This window comes from Phaethon aethereus (genome assembly GCF_964289735.1).
Source record: "Phaethon aethereus genome assembly, chromosome: Z".
In the NCBI taxonomy this organism is placed as follows: Eukaryota; Metazoa; Chordata; class Aves; order Phaethontiformes; family Phaethontidae; genus Phaethon; species Phaethon aethereus.
In genome coordinates, this window is record NC_138577.1 from 26,617,232 (window position 1) to 26,629,551 (window position 12,320).

Genomic DNA, 12,320 nt, shown 5'->3' on the forward strand with positions numbered 1-12,320 from the left:
TCTTCCATTTAAAGTGGTGCTCCTAGGGACTGCGAGAACACCACTACCTGCGGTGCTCCCGCACATCATACGTGACGTGGGGTGATCCCTGAGAATGAGGAGTAAGAGGGAATTACGCATCAGTCTGCCACCCCTGAGAAAAGCGTGGGAAGCCTCTAGCCATGCCCCACGCTTCAGACCACGGGAAGGAGGTGAGGCACACCTCTCCCAGAGACTGGCAGTAATGAAGCCCCAGGGCCAGCCTGCTTGGGGTTCGGCTCCAGCGGTGTCTGTCCTGGGCCCCCTCCGAGGTCCTCAGCTTGTTGGGTGCCCTCTTCTACTTAGAAGCAGAAAGGCATGCTTTCTACATACATTTCTAAGCATACTACATTCTTGCTTATTTCTTATTTTACTGTTTCTGCTTATCTCACAGCTCTTTGAAAGAACAGTTGAATAAGCAGGTGGTTTTCCCATCTCTTCCTTGGGTTTTGGGGGGGGGTTATTCTGCACAACAGTTTATGCATTATGTATGGCATTACAACACAGTGTACTGCATGCTTGAATACTGTACTTAGTTAATTTTTTTTTCATAAGCCTTGCAATTTTTCCTCAGAACAGAGCTGCTCGTTTCTCTAATTATGTTAATACTAATTGTAAATAGTTGCAGACGTTGCAAATCCTAAATTCAATTCCGGTTTGAAATGGAGTATTGCAAAAGCTCACCCATAGAGGGAAGCAGAATACTGGCTTTGCAACAGTCTTAACTACAGGCCGCTTTTTAAAAAATATCTCTTCTGCAGTTGAAGCCAACAAAGAACATCTGTTGTCTTATTTATAGCTCCTATTTCTAAGAAGTATATTCTGTAGCAGATGAGAAAAGTGCCTGACAGCTCGTAATTCATAAAGTTACTGAGGTTTAATCTGATAGAATATTATGTACAGAATTCCTTCCCAGTACAGACAGTATCACTTCCCTTTCAACAGATGATAGAAAAAGGGCTTTATGAAACATTAAATTAATAGGTGTGAAACATGATTAGCAGCCACTATTAAAAGTATTAAACTATTATAAAGGTATATAGTATTCTACACTGTGTTGCTTGGTGGTTTTATTTTTCTGCTTATTTGTGCAGCTAAACTTTACTCAAGCCAGACACCATCTTCTCTTTTTTTCTTTCGCTTTGCAGTTTCATTTTGTTTTGTCTTAGAGGATTTCTTTGTTGACTAATGCAGCAGTGCTGAGACAAGCATTCATTTTTGTGTCAGAGAAGGGTAAAGAGAACCCAGATTTCTTTTGGGAGAATTGGTACATTATACATTATGGCTTTCTATATCAAAGGAAAGCTTTTTTCTGCCTAGTTCTGCTGTCTATTGTTTATAGATTAATTTCTTGCACTAATCTATATTTGCCTGGGCGTGTTTCCCTGGTGTTCCTATAGTTGCCCCCTACTTCCTTAGCTCTGAGAGTGCAGCTCCTGCAACTTTCTAAATGGGGATGAAGAGAGGAGTTTGTTCTCCCATCCCCCCAAACTTCCTGCATAATCACTGTACACATGATATTTTATCAACCAGATCATTGCTTGCATATATGTGCTGATAACCCTGGAAAGTATCTAGGCAAAGTATTTGACTTGTCTCAGTTATAGCATTGATTTATACAAGTGAGTACATCTTTTTCCACATATTATGTGTAGCCAGGATAAAATGAAGTAACAATCAGTTTTTATTCCAGTGGGTCGGACTATAAATGGCCCATCATAACATACATATATTTGTCACCCTGCAAAAATGACTGCCTGTCCTTATTTTGTTAAGTGCCACATATATTACAACACGTTGTGTACATTATTGTACAAAACTCAGTTTGAAATGCCCTTTTTCAAGCTTACAGCTGGTCATGTCAGTACCTACCTCACACAGAGGGTTCTGGAGATGCTGGCTTTGCATTTTGGGCAGTGCATTGGGTCTGACTGGAGTTCAGAAGGTCGTGCTGGTGAGGGCTACTGCAGTCATCACCCTTTGGAATATGCCGCCTGGAAAAGTTCTTGTCATTCTGTACTACTGATGTAGGATGACAGCAGAAATATGGTTGCTTTAAAAAGCTATTTGAAGTCCAGAAGCATATTAACAGAGTACTGTTTATATGTGAGGGTTAAATGTTATTCTTGAGATATCATAGGAAGGGTGTTCTGCTTTATTCAGGTGTTTCGCCATTGAAGATGGAGGAAAAAGGGGAGTGACAGCTGATCTGATAAACCATTTTTTCAGAACAGATCTGTGTTTCCTTCTGTGGCTAAAATCTTCAGTGTACCGTTAACAGAGGACATCTGAATGAAGTTGTCACTTGGTCCTCTAGTTCATACCCAACACCTACTGACTGATGGAAGAAGCAGACTGTGCTGGCTGCATAGTACTGAAGGATTTTAGGATTGGCAGTATTTCCATGCAGCTTCCCAGTTGTACTCCAGTCACAAAAGGTCACCAGCAAGCATCATTTCCCTATTCCTTTTCATAGCTCTGTGGTGATTCGTATTGCAGTAAATCTTGACTTGCAGACATTTTTCTGCCTCCATAAAAATGGGCTTCTTGTGAGCCTGAAGACCGATAGTGTCGGTGGGCCACACCATTCCTTTTTCTAGTGCTGGGATAGTCTTCAGCCTCTCTTCATTTCTGCTGGATCTAGTCTCCTTTGGCTGCAAAGGCTTCTGTGGTATTCTGAGTCCATAGTCTGCCTGCCTGACGACATCTGATAAAAATAAAAGACAAGTAATAATAGACAGACTTATTAAGCCACTTGTAATGATCTGTCAAATTCACTGAAGCTTAAATCTCTTTCATATTTTTTCATGAATAATGTTGTCTTTTAAAATCTTTCTGATGAATCCAATACTGGAGAAGGTGGTTGAACCCTGAACAGCTCTTCCTCCTGCCACTTTCAGTGATGCTTTCAGCCTCTAGGAGAATTTAACTGTAGCCAAATTAAATCATCTCAGGTCAGTAGGGTCTAAGGAGAGGTATTTTTCTCTTCCAGCAGTTGCAGATGGAATGTACTGGCTGTATTGCAGTCCTCAGTTTATCTGAGACACACAGTGACATCAATTTCTTTGTCTTTGCTCTCACCTTCATGTCTTTCATCCTTGCCCAGGGAAAACGTTTTACTAATAGCAATTGGGCAAGTGCATTGGGACGGACTGGAGTTGGCAGCTCTGGACAGTCTATTTGCCTGTTCTTCTGGTAAATGCCATGAGGCTCTCTGAAATTACAAATGCCACGGCAAGGTTATGATCCTTAAATCTCAAAATTAATTTCTCTCTGGTCTATATTTGTAATACCAGACTTATCTTTTTCTGTCTTGGTCAGGCATTGAACCCAAAGCACAGATCAACTTTTTCCATATGGTTTAGGGTTTGGAGTTTTTTTTAATCTTTCATGCTATTCTATTGAAAGTTTCTGCAGGAACTTGCTGCTTAAGACTACAAAGAAGCACATAATGGACCATGAAATGCCCTCTCACTAAAAGTTAGGAGTTTCATGTTAGTAAGAGTTGTTCCACTGTCTGGTGGGTTCTGAGGCTTGTGTGGCCTTTCTTCCCCAGCTGATGAAAGCGGGTGCTGAGGGGGCTGTGATAGCTGAGGCTCTGCATCTGGACCAGCTGCCACCACAGGGCCATGAGAAGCATCGGGCCAAGCCATCACCCAGGTGGCAGGAGGTACCTCCTCGTGCTTCCCATTGTTACAGGACCTGAACTCATGTTTCTGCAGGCAAAGCTTTTGGTGTGTTCTCAGTGCAGTCTCCTGAAGCGCTGCGGTCTCTGGTCGGGGGCTGCTAGCAGTCAGCACGCAGGAGCACACAGGACTGCCTCAATTAATACCGCTGCCTTAAAGGCTGTGCGGCAATGCCAGACTGCCCTCCTTTCCCATGTGTCTTTGAATTTGACATTGTATACTGAAGAGTGATTAAATTCAGCCATTATGGATCCTTATTGACATTTAGGTTCTGTTTCAGGGAAGATGGGTGATTGTCCTGGTTTCAGCCAGGATAGAGCTGGTTTTCTTCACAGAAGCCAGTGTGAGGCTATGTTTTGGATTTGGGATGAGAAAATGTTGACAACGTGCTGATGTTTTGAGTTGTTGCTAAGTAGTCAAGGACTGTCTGGCTTCTCGTGCTGGCCTGCTAGCAAGAAGTCTGGGGGTGCACTGGAAGCTGGGAGGGGGCACAGCCAGGACAGCTGACCCAGGCTGGCCAAAGGAGTATTCCATACCATATGACATCATGCCCAGTACATAAACTGGAGTTAGCCGGGGGGGTGGAAGTCACTGCTTGGGAACGGACTATCGATCACCGGGTGGTGAGCAATTGCTGTATGGTGCATCACTTGTTCTTGTACATTCCTTTGTTGGTATTATCATTGCTGTTTCCTTTTCTCTTGTTGTCCTATTAAACTGTTTTTATCTGAACCCATGAGTTTTTTCCCCAATTCTCTCCCTCATCCCACTGCGGGAGGGGTCAGTGAGCAAGCGGCTGTGTGGTGCTTAATTGCCGGCTGGAGCTAAACCACAACAGTGATAATTGTGAAATATTTTTTGAATTCCATTTCCCATACTGAGTAGAGTACATAACTGCTGAAATGTCAGCATTTCAATCAAGAAAGCAACACATTTCTCAAAATTTTCAATAACAAACATGAGTGTTGAACTTTGTGGAAAAACCTCCATTGTCCACAAATTGTCATGCATTATGCCACTGATGGTGCCACTGGCAAAAGTATTTTAGGTGCTTGATCAGCCATTGTTTCTTTATAGTTTGCTGGCTAATCTTGTTTGAGGCATTGTCACCATGTCACATGTTTGAGGCATGTCACCAATGATCCTTACTTTTACATTTCTTGTTGTGCGTTAATTAATGTGCTTATGTTTATTATTGTTAATTTCAGTGCCAGTCAAACCACTCATTTTTGGACATACTGTATGACTTTCAAACAAGGGTATGTGTAAATCTATGAATGGACAATTCACTACGTTAGTGGGTGCAGTTGCATGCATGAAGAGTCTATCAGCGTGCCCATAAACCAATTATGATCATCTTAAGACTTGAGCTCTCAAACATTAGATTTTTGTGTAATGCTGTATTGTTACACGGAATGCACTATGTATGCACAAACTTAAATGCCATCATGCGTGGAGTAATCTTGACCCAAAGCTAAATTCAAATAATGTTAGTATATATTTCCTGTAAAGTATTTAGAAATTAAACTCCTTTCCATGGTGTGTATTGTTACATTTTAAGTTGTGGGTTTTGTTTTTTTTAATATCCTTTTCATTCTTCTACATTCCTTTCATTCTACTTCTACCTAGTAATGAAAGATTTGGCTCAGAAGTGTCTGAAGTCAAATTCCAGCTTTAAATTTCCACTTGTCGTTGCCAGGTACTAACTCTAAAATATCTCTTTTTACTGAGAACCCTTCCAAAAGGTGCAGCTGTGTGCTGGTTTCATCTTGCACTTTGTAGCTGTGTTGGCAACCCTCAAATGTAAGGTATGCTCTCATCTCCCACACGTTGCCTTAGAGCTGTTCAGGCCTGTCTGTATCGGGGAGAGGGAAGGGTTCGCAGATTGGAGCAAACACTGCGTTGTGGTTCATCTCATTGGTTCTCACTGTGGCAAGGTAAAAATAGAGCTAGTGGAAAATCCAGCTTTTATCATGTGTCATCAGAAGCTTCCTTACTATCTGGAGACCCACTACCAGACTTGTGACTAGAAAGAAGACATGAAAACTGTATGACACCTTTTCAGAACCTTAATATTTTGGAGACTGTGGAATTCCAAAAGAGTTACAGGAATTTGGGGGAAAAAATGATTGCTTTAAGTGAAAAACTGATACTGGATTGTAGCAAAGGGATCTACAAAGTTGCTCAGATTCTTAAGAGTGAATTTGGTTCTCCAAACCTCTGTGCTGTGCTACAGCATGCTTCAAAGCAAAAGATGCTTTTGAAATCAGGTACTAAATGCAGGTTGCATGTGGGCTTTTGTGCTCTTTGCTTTTACTAAAACTGACCTATCTGAACAGTTTTTCTTTCCCTCTGTAGATCTTAATATGCATACTGAGTTTTCTTCTGGAACACCTAATCTTGAATCAGGACTATTTCAGGAATATCTTGTATTCTGGCTCTGGCAGTCAAACTGTTTTTTTCCAAAATTAGGTGTAGTTTTCTTCAGTTCCATTTCTTTTCAGCATTTTGAAATTGAAGGGCACTGTTCCCAAATTTGGCTGTTTCTGTGTAAATGTTATAAACTGGCTTCAGTTCTATAAGTATTGTTAGGCTTTTTTTTTCTGACAGATGTGTGTTTTGTGAATCCTTTTGCCTTTAAATGAACATAGTTTTCTATTTTGTGCAGAAGTTGGTGAGTTTAAAGTACAAGTCAGTGTGATGCTATGAGTTAATTATATTGGAGGTGGTGTAATGAGCAGGAAATCCTAGAACAGGTGGGAGGTTAAGTGATTTTAATTTGTTAATGCTATCTCCTACCTGTTGAAGTGAATGTTTTTTTCAATGTTGCTGAGCACTATAACTCTGTGACTTATGTATTCTTCTGTCATTACTGCATTGAAGGTAACTGCAAGTTTTGTACCCGCCATTGTGTGTGTGTTTGTGTCTTTTTGCTGTAGAACTTATACTCACCAGTGTGTGCCTGGTATTAAGAGAGAGGCAAATATCCTGAGTTTTCAGTCAAATAGTTTATGTATTTATGGAAGAGATTGTTGTTATTTTAAGGGCTCTCTTCATATCTGAAATTTCGGTAATGTCTGTGGTGGATAGAAGTTTCCAGTTTTGGAGAAAAGGAATGGGGTTTAGGGAAGAAGAGACAATCTCTGAACTCCTCCAATTTTAATATTTTTCCAATTGCATATTTTAGGGTAGCAGAGGAATGTTGGAAATCTTTCCTTTTAGCCAATGTGATGTTTGCTTTACATATATACATTCTGTAGACATATTATAGATTTTGTATAAATACAAAGGTAAATACATAGCTTCCAAAAGCCTTTCACCTTCACTAAGAATATTATTGATTCAAGAATGCTGTACAACAAAGAGATTCAGTAACAGATTACGGTACAAACCTAGTTTATAAGCTACGATCCTGCTTAAAGTGTAGGTGAAAAGCATGGAGCATCAGGTAGGCTGCAAAAAGAGGCACACTCTGTTTAGGTAATGTGGGTGAGGACTACATTAACCCCATTCTTTATGTCCCATGGAGACAAACTGTTTTCTGTAGTGTCTTTCTTCACCCTGCAAGGTCTACTTCCCATGAAATTAAGTCTTCCTGACATTGGGTTTGCCTTTTTGCTTTGCTTGGACTCCATCCCTCATGTAGAAAATAACTAGTGGGAAATGGAATTCTTCTTCTAAATACACCTTGTTTATAGGTACTTGGAGTGTATCTCTTGCCATCATTTCAAAGCATCATCCTCTTTGCCATTCAGTAGCTGGGATGGACCATCCCTGAACTGCCAAGTTGTCACCTGAAATCTTTCAAATGTCTGTCAGGTTTGACTTCTGCACTCTGTCTCTATTTCTCCTTCTTCATCTATCCTTTCTTTCTTCAGTTTCAGTTTAGACTGTTGACTGTTGCTTCATGCTGCTTCCAGCTGGAATCATGAGACTAGCATCTTCGTTCAGAGATGATGCAATTTCATTCCTGTTAGGCAAGAGGAAGAGAGGTACTTAATGTAACTAGCTACCTAAGTAGCTAGCTTAAGCTCATAAGTAAAAATATGTAAGCTCTGTTCTTAACACCTGTCCTTCCTCTGCTACCATGTAAGGGATGCATTTTATGCCCTTAGCATTCTGTGAGTCTATTAGTATCTCATAACTTGAGTATTTTCATAGCGCACCCTTTGATATGACTCTGATCAGATCTTTCATTTATTCTTTCAATATATTTGCCCTCATCATGAGATAGATTCATAGTCTGGGGTTGAAAGGAACTATTTGATCTGAATATTACAAATCAAATGGTCTGTATTTCAGCATGCCTCAGCAGAATGCAGCACCTTCCATTTGAGGTGGACCAAACTTATATTTGATAAAGCAGATAGGATGTTAAGCTAAAACAGGTGTTCTGATGGAACCTGAAAGTGGTTTGGAGATGTAAAGAGATGAAAAGTCCATTCCTTCCCCGAGTAGCTTGTTCGGCATTAGTAACTATACTTGGAGATTTGCTGGTCAGCTACACCTATATAACACATGCTTACTTTGAATTTAGCTTTTAATCACAGTGTTAGACTAAATCAACTATCTGACAAAACTTTAGAGTTTATTATGTCTACTCATTTGCATTTTTCAGCCTGTGGTGCTACCAAGGAAGGAAGTAGTGTGGTTTTTAACAGAACCTATCCTCTAAAAAGCTATGCAGACAATCCTTAGTTACATTGCTGTTTTATTGCTTTATCGTATGAGTCTAGTATCAGGTTTTCCTGTATTTTGCCCAGGACTGATCACTACACTAGTGTGTAGTCATCTTGTCCTTTCAGAGTGCAGATCGGGCATTAGAACTCTTTTGATCCTCAGGAATTGCTCTGATTTTCCATGAATCATTAAAAAGCAACATCAGCAGGCCAATGATCTGCTTAGGCAGCTCTTTTGGGAATCCTGAATGCCCATTTTCTGGGCCTCCTAAGTTAAGCTGTTATGGCTAACAGATGTCTTTCTAATGTCCTTCTCAGTTATGAATGGACTGGAAAGTGTTCCATCATTACCATACCATCATTCTGCTTCTTCTTGCAAGGAACACATCTCAGCATCCCAGTATGCTCCACTTCCATTACTAGTTTGTAAACAATTATTATTTATTGTCTTTAATTTCTCCCCTCAGTTTTCTGCACTTCGAAACTTCTTCTGTACCTTCCTTGCTGTCTTACCACTTTTAAGTTGCTTGCATTTTTAGAAAGTTATATAATTGTTGTTCCCAAAATACAGTGAACTCTCAGCCAAAATTGTCTGCTTTTTCTTTCTCAGTTGTGGTATATGTAATTTTTTGGCTGTCTCAAAGTTTTTCATTAAAAACTCTCTATTCACATTTTGCTGTTGTGGGGTTTTTTTTTTTTCTTTTTCGCCTTCTACTTAGTTAGCCTTATAATTTTGTTCAGTTTCAGTCTTCTGGAAATATGGTGTGTGCATGTGCGTGCATGTATGTATACATATGCATGCAGGCACATATGTGCATGTGCATTTAAGAATTGGTCTCTATTTGTCTGTGGTGAGTTTAATTGGGCAGAGATCACCATCACTGAGACAACTGGCAACTTTTACTTCAGTGATTAAGCTTTGTTTATCAATCACAATCCATCAAACTATTCCAGAAGTTTCTGACAGTAGTTTAATAATATCTTTATGTAAAAATTCTTGCTTTCCAAGAGTTAAACGGGACCACTCTGAATTTTAATTACTCTTTTGGCAAAAATAGTGCGCTTAGAGATAGATCATCCCTCACATCACAGAGCCAGAACATTCCTTTATACAGTATGTTCTCTCTGTGAAGAAACTGGATTGCATGAAAACTTTGTGTAAAATCCATATGCAACTTTGTTTGAATCTGCAAAATGTCCCTCTCTGATTATACTGCTATTTATTCTTAGTCAGTCATTGTAGAAAAGAAAATTCTTACTTTAAAAAAACAATACTGTTAATAGTATTATGCTTGAAAACTGAAAGCAAACAGAAGCTATTGAACTTTTGTATGAGTGTGAAAAACTTGTTTCTACTGATATTTCAGGCCTTTATAGGTCTGTTTTACCCAGGGGATTGGCAATTGCCAAATGATGATGTGTTTAGCTCCCTCATCTGGTGCACACTGGATGTAAATATTTCAGACCAAAAGATATTTTCTTTTCTTCCTTGCGTTGTATTTCTGAACTTCCATAGACTGCAAACTTTTACTGTGTTTTCTTTTCCTCAGCAATATAGAGAGTGATTCTAGGATTGCCTGGGGTCCCTAAAAGAAAATGCTATAAAAATGTAATTGTCATCATTTTAATTTGGCTTTCTGCGTACTTGTGGAGTGTTCTTGTTTAGGCTTGACAAGTGGGATGTTTGTTCTGTACTTAAAAATTAACTGGTTCCATTATGTGTCATGACTTTCATAAACAGGAATTGCATTCAACTCTAGCTTGGCTTATTTTTCTTCTTTTTCTTTTACAGCTTTTTCACTTCCAGATCTTACAGAGCAGTTTGCACCTCCTGATGTTGCTCCACCGATTCTTATCAAGATAGTAGAGACAATTGAAAAGAAAGGTAGGCTGAAGAATGATGTACCACAGTTTTTTGTTATTCATGTGAGCCAAGACTGCAGAATCAGATCCAGAGCTGGCATCTTCTCTTTCGAGAGCTGCTAATGCTTCACATTACTCAACAGATACAAAGTAATCTTATTTAAGGTTTGTTGCATTGGTTTCTGCTAAGTAGAGGCTACTTGGACTGTAGGAGCAAAACGAAAGCTTGCCTCAAATGACATTTAATAACTGAACTAATATAAGTATTATTGAATGTAAGGGAGAAGGGTTTGGTATTGCTTTTTTTCTTCTAACCAGTAAGCATCTTAAGTTGGTTATGGAAATGCCATCATAACATTGAATTGGATATACAGCCAAACAGGTAATGTTTTGCCCCAAAGCAGGAAGGAAAAAAAAAAAGAATTAAATATGAAAAAGTCACAAGAACTGTTTTTATGCTTTGGGAGCTAGTTCTTTATTGCTGCTGTATGCAGAGCCAGCCAGTGTTATTTTTATGTTTTTTTGCTTTCCTGCTTTCCTGTGTTGATATGTCTCACATCATTTTCTTCTACTATGTCCCGCCTCTTTTGCCTGATTTCTCTCCTCTTGGCTCTTCCTCTGATGTCACCTTCATAGTCCTGGTGGGGTCAGTGGGTCCTGCTCATTCAGTGGCCTGGGAGCAAGACGAAAAGTGGTGTCGTGATCAGACTCGTGCTGCTGTGCTTGGGAACATAGGTTCTCACATACTGCTCTGACACTTTAAGAGACCATAAGCCTTTCCTGAATGAGTAGGAGCTTGCTAATCTATGAGGAGGGCCAATATAACAGTATTTAGCAACAGTTTACATAAGGAACCTCTGCTTCCAGGAAGAGCTACTCATACTATTAAATTATTGGTGCTCTGCATCCCCGGGTATGGGGACTTTCCTTGTGTCTTCTCTACTTTCTCTGAAGTAGGTAAGCTGTAAACGGTATCTTTCACATGAAAACACAGTATTGGTGTCTTTGTTCAGGTGGATTATCAGACATATTATGTGACATATACAGACATTTTCTCTCACACCAGTGATGTGACACTCACCCTACATACATGTGATGTTATGGGCTCTGTGGTTAATCAAAGGTGACCTAAGGGTTACCTGTCCCATAGAAGGGACTCTCTGTCTCTGTTTTCTGCCTAGCATGATAAAGGTTAGGCACACTTGTAACATAGAAGTCTCAGTTAAATCTTTAAAGCTAATTAGGATATGTCGTAACTTTTGTCATGTCCCTGTCCCATTCCTGTGGGGTGGCCTTACTTAGATTGCTCACTTCTCCACCTGAAACACCTGATGTTTCCAGCTGGCATGTAGGGTGTAAAGGAAGGTCTGGCTCCCATGTTGCTCCTGCAAGCTGTTTTCTTCCCTGGAGTATGGGAATCTGTTTCCTAGTCCTGGCCTTCTACAGCCAATCCATAGAATGTTGTACAGAATGTTGGGGACTGGTGGCATCTTTGATCTTCCTTGGCCAAGTCTTTCAGCAGACCCAGCAGTCTGGCATTTAGAAAGAGGTGTCTTGGAGCCTTAAAAAGCCATCACATTCTTTAGTGTGGTAGGTGAATCGTGATGGGAGTATGTTGCTAATTTACACTGTAAGTACTTAGTTGAAGAAAACAGAAGTATGTTATGTCATGGCAACAGTCACTGGAATATTAATGTATCCCATCAATTTTGTTTTGAAGGTCTGGAGTGCTCAACTTTGTATGGAACACAAGGCTCAAGCAGCTCAGCAGAATTAAGACAAATTCTTGAATGTGGTAAGTACAGTTCTCTTCCTTAAAGCACTAGACAGATTTTGTGGTCAGACTGCTCCTCTTTTCTTTGTTCCCCTACTCAGCTTATATATATGTGCTGGTTCTGAATAATACAGTATTAAAAAAAGAATAAGCAAAAAAGGTTCCTAGCTTTTACACTTAATAGGAAAGGTGGTTTTCAGGTTGTCTTTTTTTCATGTCTCCACTGCGTGTTTTTTTCCCAAGAATAATGATTTTAATTGTTTCTTGGTCACTTGCTTGTTCAAGAACTGACAACCTAGC

The 12,320-nt window shown here is 39.8% G+C and overlaps 1 protein-coding gene across 1 annotated transcript in view; it reads left to right on the top strand.

Annotated features, from left to right (window-relative positions):
- PIK3R1 (phosphoinositide-3-kinase regulatory subunit 1) overlaps positions 1–12,320 on the top strand; it is a gene marked incomplete at both ends in the record, with an annotated part of 54,923 nt that overhangs the window by 20,719 nt on the left and 21,884 nt on the right. Inside the window, 2 exons of the mRNA XM_082012809.1 lie at positions 10,176–10,268; positions 11,967–12,041. Of these exons, the coding sequence (XP_081868935.1) occupies positions 10,176–10,268; positions 11,967–12,041 (168 nt within the window). The remainder of the gene's footprint in view (positions 1–10,175; positions 10,269–11,966; positions 12,042–12,320) is intronic.